General features: G+C 39.1%; 1 protein-coding gene across 1 annotated transcript; it reads left to right on the plus strand.

Moving 5' to 3' along the window:
- Positions 1–1,356: 1,356 nt before the first annotated feature.
- Positions 1,357–13,831, plus strand: lnpk (lunapark, ER junction formation factor). The gene is given in 16 exon segments (XM_028603469.1): positions 1,357–1,954; positions 2,973–3,042; positions 3,700–3,741; positions 4,188–4,238; positions 4,613–4,749; positions 4,980–5,038; positions 5,572–5,612; positions 6,178–6,261; positions 6,382–6,433; positions 6,618–6,737; positions 7,371–7,438; positions 7,440–7,482; positions 7,694–7,799; positions 8,183–8,253; positions 8,487–8,657; positions 10,826–13,831. Coding segments are annotated over 15 exon segments (1,281 nt in total). The 5' UTR covers positions 1,357–1,954; positions 2,973–3,015; the 3' UTR covers positions 11,035–13,831.
- Positions 13,832–15,105: the final 1,274 nt, after the last annotated feature.

Here is a 15,105-nt window from a genome sequence, read left to right on the forward strand (position 1 = left end):
TCAAGTTTGTTTTCCTGTGTGAAGTAGTAAAGGGAAATCATTAGTATTGACGTCAAAAATGGACAATGTGGAGTTTGGAGTAATCTTTAGTTTCTGGTCCCTCATGTGGAGAACACACTGCTGCTTTGTCTCTGCATAGCAACGCCCACGTGGGCGTATGTGTGCGTTTGATTCAAGGCTTGAGTGTTTGTGTCCTCTTATGTTTCCATTTTAGTAACAACCAGTTTTGGCTGCAGTTTTTGACTGCAGGCGCTGACACACCAACCCGATTATCGGCCGTCGGACGGTCTGGCGACGTCGGTGACTCGAGTCTGTTCGCTGTGTTCCGTGCCGTCGTCAGTCGGAGGATTCGTCGGTGTTCATTTTGGCCGATTTGACTTGTTGAATTGGCTAGTGGGCAGTCGGCACTCAATGACCAATCTGATTGGTAGAGTGCTATCCCTGAGCGAATCAGTGCATGAGAAAACCGGAGCTGACAACTCAAGTAGCCTATCTTCTTAGTAGGCTACTAGCCATCGTATTTTCTTCCGTTCAGCGGGTAATGACAACAACAATCCTTCTTGACTATCAACACTCTCTGATGAAAACAATAGGCTCGTTCGAGATGAGCCAGATCTGCGCAGAATCGATCACCGGCGATCGCTGCCCAATGCATGACGGTCAGATTCTTGTCCGACTTGATCCCGACTTGCTCTGACGTCATGCACACGTGGGCAACGATAATCTCACGAGACCAAGGCGGCCGCAGTTCTGAGACGCAGGTAGCGCAGTTGCTTTTCACCAACTGCAAGAGCCAGGCGGACGCAGGCGGACCCAGGGCATGCTGGGAAACGCCGGCCTCTCAGCTGATCGAACAGCTGATTGGTTCAGAATCGACTCAACATGATGACGTTTTATATAAACTTTTTTATTGATTTTTAATCGGAGGGATTTTAACTGCTATTTGTCTGATTTAAAGGCTTATTCTGTACAGAACACCTGTTGTGAGGCCGATAGTTACGTTTAGAAGTCAGAGAGACTAAATCTGTTCAGATTACAGATCATCTACAGTCTGTTGGTAATTAAAATCAGCAACAGATCGCATGTAGAGAATTTTGACAGCTACTCTGTCATAATAAAATCAACTGGAGACTGTGTAGGAGCTGATATATGGGTCTGATAACATTTTATTAAATCGGAATCGGAACACAGTGTTTGTGTCACTTCCTGTTCAGCCTGAAGGCTGCTGGAATCAGCTGGAAAACTGTCCGACTTGAGAGCGGACTTTTGACACCGCCCCCCGCTGCTGCCGCCTGCTCTCGTCTACTTTACAGGCGAGGCGCAGTTCATCTCGAACGAGCCTGATGACTGACGACAGCGTGCTCTGTGTTTACTAGGTCTAGAGAGATGTTCCGTCATTTCCGGTTTTCATTTTTTAATACAGATTAGCACCGCCTGCTTATGGAGAGGTAGGCTATTACGTCTCGCACACGCGGAGAACGTACGCTCAAGTTGGCGTCGCTTCGGTGTGTGTTCCGAGGCACTTTTTTGACCTCGGGGAGTCGACTGATTCCAAGACATTCCAAAAATTAAAATTAAAATCAACTAGGCTATTGAATAACACTGCTTTAATCAATTAGTTTTGATTTAATTGAAAAATATGTCAAGTTGTTTCTGAATGCAGTCCTTCTCTTAGTCTAAACGCTTAAACACATGGCAAAAAAAACTCAATCAATGGCTTGACCAAAGGACCCGTGGATGTATAATAAAACGAAAGGACCAGAAAAGATTACAACGCAAAGGACTGTGGGAAACAAGTCTCCCGGGTGACGTCATCCATGTGTTACGTCCGTTACGTCTTCACGCCGCGCCAACTCAAGCTTGGCAGTTGAGATGTCAGGTAAAAGGGAAAGTCTTTGGTTTGCTAGTTTCTGCAACTTGACTAAATTGCCGCTTAACAGAAACACCACCTAATGTAAGTACTTATTTAAATGAAAGGCCTAATGAACTACCTCAAATAAATTGTGTTGCTGGTGACGGTGCTAGTCTGTTATTGTTTTTGTTGCAATAGATAGCTAACGTTAGGTCTAGCCATAGATGAGGTCTAGCAGTTAACCTATGCTAGCATAGCTAGCTAACGTTAAGTTACACTTTAGGTATGATTCTGTTTAACTCACAAAAAGGTTTTGTCAAGTGCAAGCTAACGTTAACATAAAGGTTGTGTCAAGTTCAACCTAACGTTAACGGTCTCTCTGTGTGGTTTAGTGATGGTTATATAACGTTTCTGTTGCTTGCTAGCAGCGGTGTGAAATATCTAACGTTATTGTGTGGATGGAGCAGTTAACGTTAGCTAGCTATAACTCCATTAAGGTTAGCTGGAAACGTGAATTTATATTAATTTACGTATTAATTGTCTTCTGTGAAAGTGTAAACAGCCAACGTTATGAGTTATAAATGTGAGGTCTTTAAAGAAAAAGTAACAGTTAACGTTGTAACATTACAATAATATCTCTGGTGACCACCCTGGGACTATTAACTAACCCTAAGTCTTTTTACCATCTTATTTTAGAAAGATTACGAAAGGAGAGGTCTGCATTTTGGTTCAAGTTATTTACTGAAAATGTTGCCAAGAGTGCTTATAGACTTTATGTAAATCAACAAAGCCATTTATCTCATTGAACATTAAAGCTTTGGAAGCCACACTAGCGCTATTTCATTTTAAGTATATGACGTCTAGTGTAACGTTCTGCTACTCACTCACTCTCTCACTCTCTCTCTTTCTCTTTCTCTCTCTCTCTTTTGGTGAACTCAAATCCACAGTAATGAGTAAATCCACAACAACAATGGCAACCATTGTGTCCAGTTTTTATATCGGCAGCCTTCTAAATCCTGAGTTATAGCCAGGCTTAAACGTGGTATTTAACTTCAGGAACATACATTCTGTAACTGTAACTGCCAGGATTATGTGCTAACAGAAACTTTCTGCTCCCTAGTGAACCAAAGGAATCAAAGAGGGGACTACTGTAATTTGCAGATATGGGGGGCCTGATATCCCGATGGAAGGTAAGTGAATGAGAGAAAAGGAAGAGTTAACAGGTCTTGACGCTACATTAGTGTCCGATGTAAAACCGTTACGGCACAGCGCCATCTCATGTCAAGTCTGTTTAATTTCTGTGGTTTATTGTCAAGAGTTGACAGAAATTCATGCTGTCTCCTTTTTTTTTTTTTATTGAAATGATCAGAGCTAAATAACTAAACATTTAAATGAGTTGTTATTTTATTTTTTACTTTTTTAACCCGGCAATACAATTTCAGTTTATTTGTTTTACTTAAATATATCTTTTTACTATTATTAGTTTACTAAACATATTTTTCACTGCTTACTTTCGTTTTGGTTTACTATAATAACCCTGGTTAGCTGTCGACACAGTGAACCCTGCACCCAAGCTAGATAAAAATAAATGAATATACTATTTTTAGACATACTAGAGAAGTCAAGGGGACAGGGTGTGAGCTAGCCAGAGAGACAGCAGGAGAGAGTGAGGAATAGAAAGTGCAACCCTTGGTTCAGAAAGACAGGAGGAATTGCAGTATATAAACAGAGGGATACACATATGTACAGATGTGGAGAATTGTAAAATTTACACTCTGTTGGCTGTGAGCAACACTGAGATCCCAGTGTTAATCTGCCTGATGAACTGGATTTTCTGATCTTTCCAGAAAAAGCCAACCACAATTGAGCTGCTGGAGAACCATGAAAAGGTATTTACTAAATAAAAAAATAAAAAATGCACTCACACAATGCTTATAGCACATACATACGTACATATGAAGATGTACAGTACAATCAACTGGGGCCGGTCTCAAAAGCAGGATTATTGAATTATGGGATGATCACACTAAACATGGGGCAGGAATTCCACGTTTTACATAACCTAGTTATCCAGCTAATGTCATGAATTCTGCTTCATGAAATCTTTTTTTTTTTTTATTGAAGATGGGCTGTGGCGTTTACTTGTATCAACCTGAAACAGTAACTTATATTTTAACATGCCAAATGAAATCCGAGAACAAATAGAACATAACATAAAGTTAATTAACTGGATTTCCTGCAAATTCACAATTGTTGAACTCTAGACTTAACATCTGATTATTTGAGATTCTTTGCACTGTTTAAATAACCTTTAACCTCCATTTTTCCCTTGAAGGAGATTAAAGAGCTGGAGGAGTTCAGAGCCAAAAACCAACGTTTGCAAAAGGTAGAGACGGCAAAACATCCAAGATGTGCAGTGATATTCTTGAATTGTAGAGGTGCACGATTCAGAAAATGTCACGATTCGATATCAATTTTTAGGCTCAAGATTCGATTCAAAATCGATTTAAAAAAAACGATTCACAGTATGTGAATGTAGTTACTTTTCCCATGTGATTGCAATAGACATACAATAAAAAAATATATATATATATATGAATTGATTTTTGGAATTCAATGAATCGACTTTTAATCGGTAGATCTTGAATCGCGATATGAATGTGAATCGATTTTTTTTTTTTTTTTTTTTTTTTTGCACACCCCGATTTTTATTGTACTTTATTTTCTCTCATTGATGTGTTTGGGTGTATCTGTCTGCAGCTGTGGGTTGGCCGGTTGCTTCTCTACTCGTCACTCCTATACCTGTTGACCTCTCTGGTCGTGTACTGTCTCTACCTACCAGAACAATGGTTGCCGAGAATAGCCATGACTCTGCCTTTCTTCATATACCCCGTGCTGTGAGTGCTCATGTTCTACAATATCCTTGTCATTTCTAATCTGGTACAAAGATGTGTCATCTTAAAATATTATTTTAATACCCTGTTGTATGCACATTTCTTTCATGTATTTGATAAGCTGTACAGCGGGCAAAGTGTTTTCATGTTAGTTGACCAGTTTGAATCTGAAGATTATTATCCAGAAAAACGACATCTCTCTACTGGCTGCTCTTTTTCTTCCTCGTCATCAGGGTCTGGCTCATCAGAAAGTTGTTGATCTTTCTCTTTTCCAAACGCACTGAGAGAAACAGTAAGTTGTCCATCAGTCCCCCACTATCCATTTGTCCATCCAGCTAACACACAACATATCTGTTCAGGCTTTTGTTGATTATAGCACCTACCAAATTACACTTTGACTGTGCATTCTTTCAGAATTTGTATTCTGTCCATTTCTCCATTGTGGACTCAAACTCACCGTGCTGTAATTATAGTCATACTTAACTCTCATGCATTCTTTACAGTAGTAAACTATTCTGCTGTCTCATACATGAAATATTAACATATGAAACTGCTTTGATTTTATAGCCTGCCCTATGAAGGCTAACATTGCTTTGGTAACATTGGTCCTAAACATCAGAAATCAATCACTGTGATATTTTAAACTGCACACCACAAAAACAACAAATATAGCTTGATAATATTTAAAAAATGCAAACTCATTAGCTTAATAATATGCTGAGTACACACCACTTCCAAACATGTTTGACATAGTATATTTTATTGGATAATGATGATTTAAAGTGACGTGACTAAAGTTATTTCCGCTTGCTTCTTTTTTTTTAGATGATAAACTGGAAGATTTAAAGGCTTCCAAAAAAAAGATTGTAAGTGTCCAATTCATCACCGTTTACATTTCATTTATGTGTCTTTTTTTTGACTTGTTTAAAGAGAGTTTGGATGTAATGGGGGGAGGGCGAATGACTGTTGTCTTCAAAATGCAAAATTTTGTCTATTTTTTTTTTCCAAATATGCAAAGTACTATTTTTTTGCCACGACGACTCGTCAAACAAGAATTGCTGCTCATTTATTGCAGCTGCCTCCTAATGTTTCTTTTACTGATGGATAATTTCAACTTAAAAAACATCTACTTCTTGGTCTATATTTTTTTTCTTGGGTATTTTTAGGCCTTTTATTTGACAGGACAGCTGAAGAAATGAAAGGGGAGAGAGAGGGGGAATGACATGCAGTAAAGTACTGCAGGTCGGAGTCGAACCCGGGCCCGCTGCGACGAGGAGTAAACCTCTATATATGGGCGCCTGCTCTACCAACTGAGCTATCTGGGCGCCCTCTTGATCTATTTTTAATATGTTGTGTCCCTTCTCAACATTTGGTTTGTGTTTTAACCACTGTGCATGTTCAAATGAAAGTTTGTCTTGTATGTGTTTTCAGCTGGAGGAAGTGATGGAAACAGAGACGTACAAAAACGCCAAACTCATCCTGGAACGCTTTGATCCCGAAGCTAAGAAGAAAGCTGTGAGTACCGTTGTATATTTTGTTGTTGTTGCTCTATCTCTGTGCTTGTTTAGTTTCTATCTTTTCTTGTATCTTTCTTTTGTTTGACTTTTGTTGGTATTGTTTGCTGTCCTGTTGTAGGAGCTGGAGTCGACTCCGGTGCGTCCTCAGATGACTCCCAGGCCAGGACAAGGTACAACACGCATCAATACACAATAGAAAGATAAAGCATCATGTTTAAAGTTTGAGTGGTGTTGATGATGAGCTACTAAAAGTTATTCCTTCCCACTAGAATATAATGATTAAAGAATAGACACAGCACATTCTTACATCTGCAAAAGACCAAATTCTGTGATTAATTCCTCTCCTCTATGCAGAGATTCGACAGAGAGGGGTGGCAATGAGACCCATGCCGATGATGGGCACCCCGACTGCAATGGCAACGTCTCCTCAACCTGGAGCAGGGCCCCGATATGGACCAGGGGGCACACCTGTGGGTAAGGGGGCGTACATTAAGTATGATGAAGTATCACCGTTTGGAAGTGCACCATCTGTGATTCTCAGCACATCATTGTGAGTTGATAGTAGAGCTGGGCAATATATCGATATTATATCAATATCGTGATATGAGACTAGATATTGTCTTAGATTTTGAATATCATAATATCGTAATATGGTATAAGTGTTGCCTTTTCCTGGTTTTAAAGGCTGCATTACAGTAAAGTGATGTCATTTTCTGAACTTACCAGACTGTTCTAGCTGTTTGCCTTTACCCACTTAGTCATTAAATCCAAATTACTGATGATTATTTATCAAAAATATCATTGTGTAAATATTTTGTCAAAGCACCAATAGTCAACACTACAATATCGTTGCGGTATCGATATCAAGGTATTTGGTCAAAAATATCGTGATATTTGATTTTCTCCATATCACCCAGTCCTAGTTGACAGTGAGAGCTTGTCAGTTGCGTTCTTCCACCAAGGAATAAAACAAGTCAAGTCTCTGTCTATGCAGATTTTCAGGCATCCAGGTCATGGGTGTAGTACTAAGTCAATGGCAACTGGAACGAAAAGCAAGCCCAGTTGCTTTTGTGTCTGTGTGTTTATCCCATGTTGCTGTGCCAACATAACGTGGCCCTCTCTCAGCTCCAGGAGGACCGCCGGAGAGATCTGCTCTGTCTGCCTCTTCCCTCCAGGGGGGCGGTACCCAGGACCCCCTGCTCTCCAATACCAGGAGTAGGTAGGTTGCAAAGCCTTTAAATGTATCTTGGCAAAAATGCTTCTATATGTGCATGAAAAAAAATCTAAGTTTGGGTTTTGTAACATCCAAAGTACTTAATTCAATGTATCTATATGAAATGCAAATACTATTTCTGAATTTAGAAAGAGCAATGTGTTATTTTCTCTCTGTGTGTATTCATTTCCATCTGTGTGGACTGTTTTTTTTTAAGGCATGCACCCACCAGGTCCCCCATTAGCAAGACCAATTTTGCCCAAAGACAGGGGAGCCGTGGACCGAGTCATTGAATACCTTGTAGGGGATGGACCACAGAACAGGTAACAACCCTTTTGTTAGATGTAAAATAAAACTTACATTCTCTTTTAGCAGTCTGCAGATTCCCCACAAGGGAGTGGTGTTCAGTCATTGTCAGACCACCTCTACCCATACCAACCTGCACTATCTATAGGATTGGGAAGTAATGGCAGCAGCAGCAGCAGTTTAACCCTATAGATGAAGACACATTGATACCGCCTCATCGTGGCAAAGTTAGTATTAGCTGCACCAGAAACTATAAGAATGAAAAAAGCTGTAAAGTCCTCCAGTTGTGACTGACCGATTAATGGAAATTAAATTTTACTACTAAATAATTACTGGAATGCACTGAACATCAAAAAAGTATTATATCAAACTCTTCCCCCTCCTTCCTTCCTTCCTATAGATACGCTTTGATCTGCCAACAGTGTTTTTCTCATAATGGCATGGCTCTGAAAGAAGAGTTTGAATATCTAGGTAAGAACAGAAACACACCACTGCATTTAATGAGAAAGACTATCTCATTTAAGAAAAGACACAATGTAAATCAAATTATTATTATTTTTTTTTTTTTAGGATCATAAACTCCAGAAAGTTATTATAATACAATTTGGAATGATGGAATCTTAATACCTGGGTTTTGCCATATTTATAAAATTATACAATCTCTTATTCTAATTTGCTTTCTTGTTTGCCCCCCCCCCATTCAGCGTTCCGTTGTGCGTATTGCTACTTCCTGAATCCAGCCAGGAAGACACGCCCTCAGGCTCCCAGGCTTCCAGAGTTCAGCTACGAGAGGAGGCTGCGAGCAGAATCACGTTCCCCTGGACCAACGCCGCGTTCTGGGACAGACACAGAGGAGAGTGCACCCCCTTCTGGAGGTAGTGAAAAACACAGACAGGCAGCAAGCAAGACAATAAAAGGCAAGGTCTCCTCAGGTCTGAATTGAGAAAACAGAGAAAGGGGGTTATGTTAAAGTTGAGAGCAATGCTGATGATAGCTAGTCCTAATTTAGAATCTGTCCTGCTTCATACACACTGGAAGAGCAGTCAAACATTGTTTGACTGAATAAACATCTGAATCAGAGACAAGAAGGTAATTGAGAAAATTGGTTCAGACTTGAGACCAAGACATTGTCAATGTCTTTTTACATTGTGCTACTTCTGAGAGAGGTAACACACACAGACAGACACACACACACACACACACCATCGCAAAGCTTACTCACACCGTTTTGTGCAACGTTATTGTTACTTTCTCCATATTCTAACCACCTGTGATAAATGCTTCTTAGAACATTGCTCTAGTTGACCTTTTTCATTAGTTTGTGTTTAATTCTTTTCCCAACGTTAATGATGTCAACTTTTACCTTTTTGTAGTTGTTAGTGAGTACGGGGCCAGCAGAGGTGAGACACCACCACCTTCAAATATCACTATCCTCTTTGCTACAGGAAGCACCTTAGTGTTTAAGAAATTATAATTTTAGAATTGAGAAATACAGCTGGCATGATATAATCTCTCTATATGTTTATTCATAATTTTTGCCAGATGAAATCCGTTGAAAAAGTCTCGGTGCAGACAACCATTTTGTTTGTTGTCGTGTTGGTGCAAACCAGAAAGAATTATTTTAGCTTGCTCTCTTTTGAAGTACTGTAGGGGGGGGCATACCAGTTAAAGAGTGTATATCTTACCTAAGAGCTAGTTAGTGTAACTTTTTACAAATTGATTCTGTGCGTGAGGCAGTAATAAACAAGTATAACAGAGAAAATAGACGTTCCTCAGCACATTTCCTTTGTCAAACCTGTGATCACAGTGTTGCGTTATAGTGGCCAGTGGGTTTGACAGTGTGATCTTGCCTCTAGCCAAGGCTCCGGCTCCGCGGAATTTGGTCCACAGTTTCCGGATCCAGCAGAGTCCAAAGAACCCTCAGAACATACCTCTCCAGAGTTCAGGTTCCCCTCCTCTCCCTGCACTGTCTGACCTGGCTTCATTTAAACTGGATCAACATTTTCTTCGCTGTAGAATCCATAACATTGTAGAACGCAGGCCCAATGCCTTTGCCAATCTGCTACTTCTAATCACACTAAAGCAACACTGGGTTTAAGCAGTTACTGGATGTCTTTACCAGACCTGGGTCAAACCGTGTTTCCAAATACATTTCATCCTATTCAGAGAATTAAAATTTTGTCCTGCAAAGTTTAGAAAATCACAGAAACTGAACAACTGATTTAGTATTGTCTGAATTGTCCAGATTAATTCTTAACATTTGTTTAGAAAATGCTAAACAAATCCTTAAATAAAAAATACACTTGTTTGACCCAGATCTGGTGCACAGTATATTTAGATGGATTTTCTAATTGATTGATTTGCTCTCCAATCAACAGAAGTTAATGTCTAAATTGTCTCAAAAAGCCAAAAGTATTCTTGACAGTGCGGTCCACAGCGATACGTTTACAGTAGTCACCAAAGAGCAGGGCTTTATTATCTGTCTTCTCCTGGAATATTAATCCATTTTTTTTTTTTTTTATGTAATCTTAAAGTGTGCAAATAATGGTGCATTTAGATTGTGAATCCTAATTTGTTTTTTTATACACAGTGAAACATACATACTAAGCATTACATTAAGACCCATTGATTTCTAATAATATAATTATATGATCTTCTTAACATGTGTATCTGCAGCACCATAGCCTCTGCTGTTGATTATGATGATGAAAGCGTTTTTCTTTGTTGAACAGACATTTTACAGTTTGAATTATCCTCTTGTAAGCCATGTTGTTGGATGGGAGAAGGGAGATTTTAAGGGATGTTAGTAAAGCCTCTTACAATCTTTTCTTTTCCTAACTCTTGTGTAACTTATGTTCACCCTAACAAAGGGAATGCTGCTAATTTTCTTTGATTCATCACTGATTATTTTAACTCCCAACAACCAATCATTTGTTGCATTGCAAACTATTCACATTATCCCTCTTTCTCTCACCCTTCCATATTGTTCTGTATAGTCATGTACTGGTAATATACACGTCTTACTTGCATATCTTCTCCTCAGATGAGAGAGAGTTGGTAGAAGATGAAGGACCCACTAAAGAAGTAGAGAGTGAGAGCCAATCAGTGGAGCAGCAGCAGCAGCAGCAGCAGCAGCAGCAGCAGGAGGAGGAGCAGGAGGAGGAGGAAGAAGATGGGGTTCAGAAGGAGGAAGAGGTGGAATCAGAGCAGAGTCCCAGCGCCCCCTGTGAGACAGAGTCTCAGCCATCGTAGTTGCAGAGAGTCCAGAAGAGGGCCAGGGCTGTCGGGTCATTCGGTCCAAACTAAAGGTGTTGGTATTGGCCATGATAGACAGGTGGCATTTTTAAGCAATATAAGTGAACAAGGATTGTCACCAACAATAGTTGAACAATATTGTTTTTCCTTGCAACCAAAAACTACATCAATCACACTTTTGCTTTTGTCTAAATGACTAAGACAAACCACGTAGAGGAGATTATGTAGGCGATGTAGTAAATGGTGTGTATTCTTAATGAAAAACATTAACATACTGCATTATGTTCATCATATGTAATAATACAGTTGTCTAACTTTATTGCCTAAAACGATGCCAACGTATCATGGCCTTTTGAGTTTGATTGACTGCGAAGGTGTCAGGTTGATGATTGTAGTTTAAATCTTAAGGCTTTTTTTTCTCGATAGAGCAGTTGGCTGCTGATGATGCTCTGTATGTGGGCACTGACATAGTCAGTATTCTATAATTTACCCTATAAGGTTCTTTTAGGCATGATTTGTTAAAAGTTGTGATTTTAGATAGAGCTGCTGGTTCACAAATGGTTTGTCTTTAGGCGCAGCAGAAACTTAAACATGCTTAAATCTTAATTCCTTCACTGACCCTGACCCCACTCAGTATCTAGGGTTTCTGTGTAATTTGCTAAATATCAGTTTATTACAGTATGTTTACATTTAAAATGTAAGTACATTACATACATGTTATTTATAGTTTTGTTGATTGGTGAGAAAACATGAAATCAAACCGAGTGCAACTTGAAGACAAACCTGCTGTGTATCAGGACATCATCAATTGTGTTAACAGTATGATATTAAGTTTCAAAGTCCTGCTATAGCTTTCTTCATCTCCTGCTTTTCATCCCCGCCCATTTTGTTTGGATACATTTGTTATACCCACATTTTACCAAACACTGACACATGTCAACATTTTGTCCTGCTGAATCTTTGTTTTATTTTAGGATGTTTTTGTCCCAGACGAGAGGTATACCCAGAAAACGCAGCTAATGTTCTCCTCGTTAGCTGCACTCACATTTGCAAGAAAATGGATGGCACTAACCAGAGAGAGCAGCTGCTGCAAGTCTATACATTGACTGTTGTTGACCATTCATGCCTTTGTTTACTCTTTGTTGGTGAGGAAGTCCCATGCGGTCTAACGTTTTCGTAGGCCAACTTGTATCAGCAACAAATGATGTTAAATGTCCCACTTATTACTGCAGTTACCCAGACCAATGTGTGCAGATTCAGATCAGCCATCAGTGGTGCAGGAGAAAATGTGTGTTTTAAGCAGAGGCGCATGTTTGTAGACTATTTTGAATGTGTGGTAAAAACCATATAACCCTGCTGCTATATCTGCACTCTCCCTCGATAGAAACATCCGGACTCATCCGGTCTTCATTTCCTAACCTAGATTGTATTGTAGTGTTGGATAAGTAAACCTCTACAATTGATTTGAGTTGTTGGGTTTTATGAAGGTCTTTGTTTGAAGTAGGGATTTGCAATGCAGGAGTACATGGGGATAACCACACAGAAGGGCCCTGCTGCCCATGTTGATGAGTTGAACTTAAAATGAAACCGATTCTGACTAAACTGAACATTTTGGAAGGTGAAATAATTTAACAGACTGGAGCTAAAACTGCCAATTTATCTGTATCTAGTTATTGCCAATCATCAAAGTTCTCAATAGGAATATAATTTGCCAAATGCTGTTTTATCTGTATTTCAAGACTTGCACTGAGTTTCTCTTTGTATTTATTTGGCCATATTTATGTATGTATATTTAAGTATGGCTGCACGGTTTAGTTTTAATCCTTTTGAGATCTAGTCTTTAATTGCCATGGTATTGAAACAACTGCTTAAAAGTATAGGCCTGGTTTGCATTCTGTAGCATTTGTTGAAATATTTTGGTATTTTCTTCTTTTGTTTACTTTCATTTTAAGTGTTTTAAAAGTGCGTGCCTTGGTTGCTACAGTTATTTTCACGAGTTTACAGTGTAATCTGCCCTGTGTCTAGCTACTGTAGCAGCATACGAAGTAGGAGGTTCATGGTTCGTTTGACCAGCACTAGCACCTCATGTTTTTGACAATAATTTCTCAGTTTGTTATGAAATGGAACCAGAAGAAATAGTGAGTGTCTATGCAAATGTAAATATGTGGTATCACCTGTGTTGTACAGGTCTGGTCCTAGAAACAAACACAGGCTATGTGGGCAACGTATTCTTGAGGGGGGTACACAGACAACACAATACATTCTGTTTAATATGTGTTTTAGTTTTTGATTTTCACACTAATTCTGTGTGTGTTTCTAGTTAGTTGTTGACCTCGAAACCTAGCAACAACCCAGAATCATTTGGCAGAAGTTGGCCTTAAAGGTTTGGGCTAGCCTTTGGAGTCTGTACATGGCAGCAAATGTGCTTTTGGACAAACCTTTTGTTGAATGTTGAAGAGAGACCTTGTAATGAATTTACAGCTGCCTGACTCCACAGCTTGACATGATTTTTGATTGACTTGTGGTTAGCTGAATGGTTCCAGTGTTAACAAGCTCTTAAATCCCACTTAATACCTGCTGGTGGTGAAAATGTGGTAAAAATTCTAATTATGAAGCTGTCACTTATATTTAATATTTAAAAAAAAACTTCTTGACGTGTGTAATACCTGTTTACTTTGCATTTGTAGTTTGTTTTTTCTCTGCTAGATTTATCAGTTACCTTTCTGCCAACGCTGGTTGTCATTAAGTAGGCGCATGGCACGTCTTAATAAAAGTTTTTCCAACAACAAAACAAGGCAGTAGTTGTGTTGTGGTTACTTACATGCTGTCCATGACCGCGTCACAGATTAATTTAGTTTTGCCCCAAATTCAACTAGCTGCAAGGCCAGATATCACGAGGGGTTAGTGAGAAGTCTTTGCTTATTGTGATTTAAGGGAGCTTTTTGAATTGCTTATTCTAAGCTCGTGCCCACATGCTATCCACAAAACATACCTATAACCCATGTGTGCCATCCCTTTTAAGTTGTATTCAAATCAAACAGGGGAAAAAGTTAGTTTGACAAGGAAACGCAACCTACAAAGTGCACAATCAAATTAGATTTTTGGCCTGCTATGAAGGATAAGTAATAACTCACTTACATACAATATATTATGATAAAACAATAAATTAAGATAAAAATGGTAGAAAGTAAATAATGTATTTTATTTTTTCACTCTAATTCACATCTACATAACTGCAAATATTTAAACAAAAAAAAGATCAGCACAATATGACAGCATAACTTTATAATTAAACCAAACTAAATGGATGTTCTATTATCATATGGAATCACAGCTGCAAAAGAAATCAAGTTGCCTTCAGCTGGTTGCTGTTTACACAGGCAGCAACACTGCAGCTGTGATATTGCTTTACAGTATTCCTTTGCTATGTCACTGTTTATTTTATTTGCTATGGCACAATTAAAGCGGCACATAACGCACCTTATCAGCCTAAATCCCATGTTCCTGAAAGGAGTTAAAATTATTTGACCTTATTTATTTAAACGATCATTTTGATGTATGGTAACTTAAAGCTTTAGTGCGTAACTTTTTTTATATTAATGAACGTCTGTTACATTCACGCCGTTGCCAAATGAGTTGCTACAAAGCTAATTAAGACTATCAGCTCCACACAACTCTCTCTGGATTTCTCAGTATGGATATGTTCAGAAGGTTGTGGCGTCCGGCGACTTTCCGGTACAGAAACTCGGAATTGAAGAGAATGACCTCTTCTGAAGAGTCCATGTTTTTTTAATCCTCCGTGTCCTCCTTGGCTACTAGCAACTGCGTGGAGGAGGGGTGGGGGCGCGTGCGCGATCACGGAAGGCTTATATCATGTGGACACACAGACAGTGTTGTTGTCATTACTTAGAATTCCTCATGGGGGCGACAGAAACTATGCACTACAGCTTTAATAAAACTTTATAGGCTCCATGCCTTTGTTGGTTCTCAATTTACCAGTAACTCCACCTACAACAGGTCTGTTTTTAGTTTTTACAGATTTTCACTGAAAAACAGAGTTTTTTTTAA

The sequence above is a fragment of the Perca flavescens genome, chromosome 17, assembly GCF_004354835.1.
Source record: "Perca flavescens isolate YP-PL-M2 chromosome 17, PFLA_1.0, whole genome shotgun sequence".
Taxonomy (NCBI): Eukaryota; Metazoa; Chordata; class Actinopteri; order Perciformes; family Percidae; genus Perca; species Perca flavescens.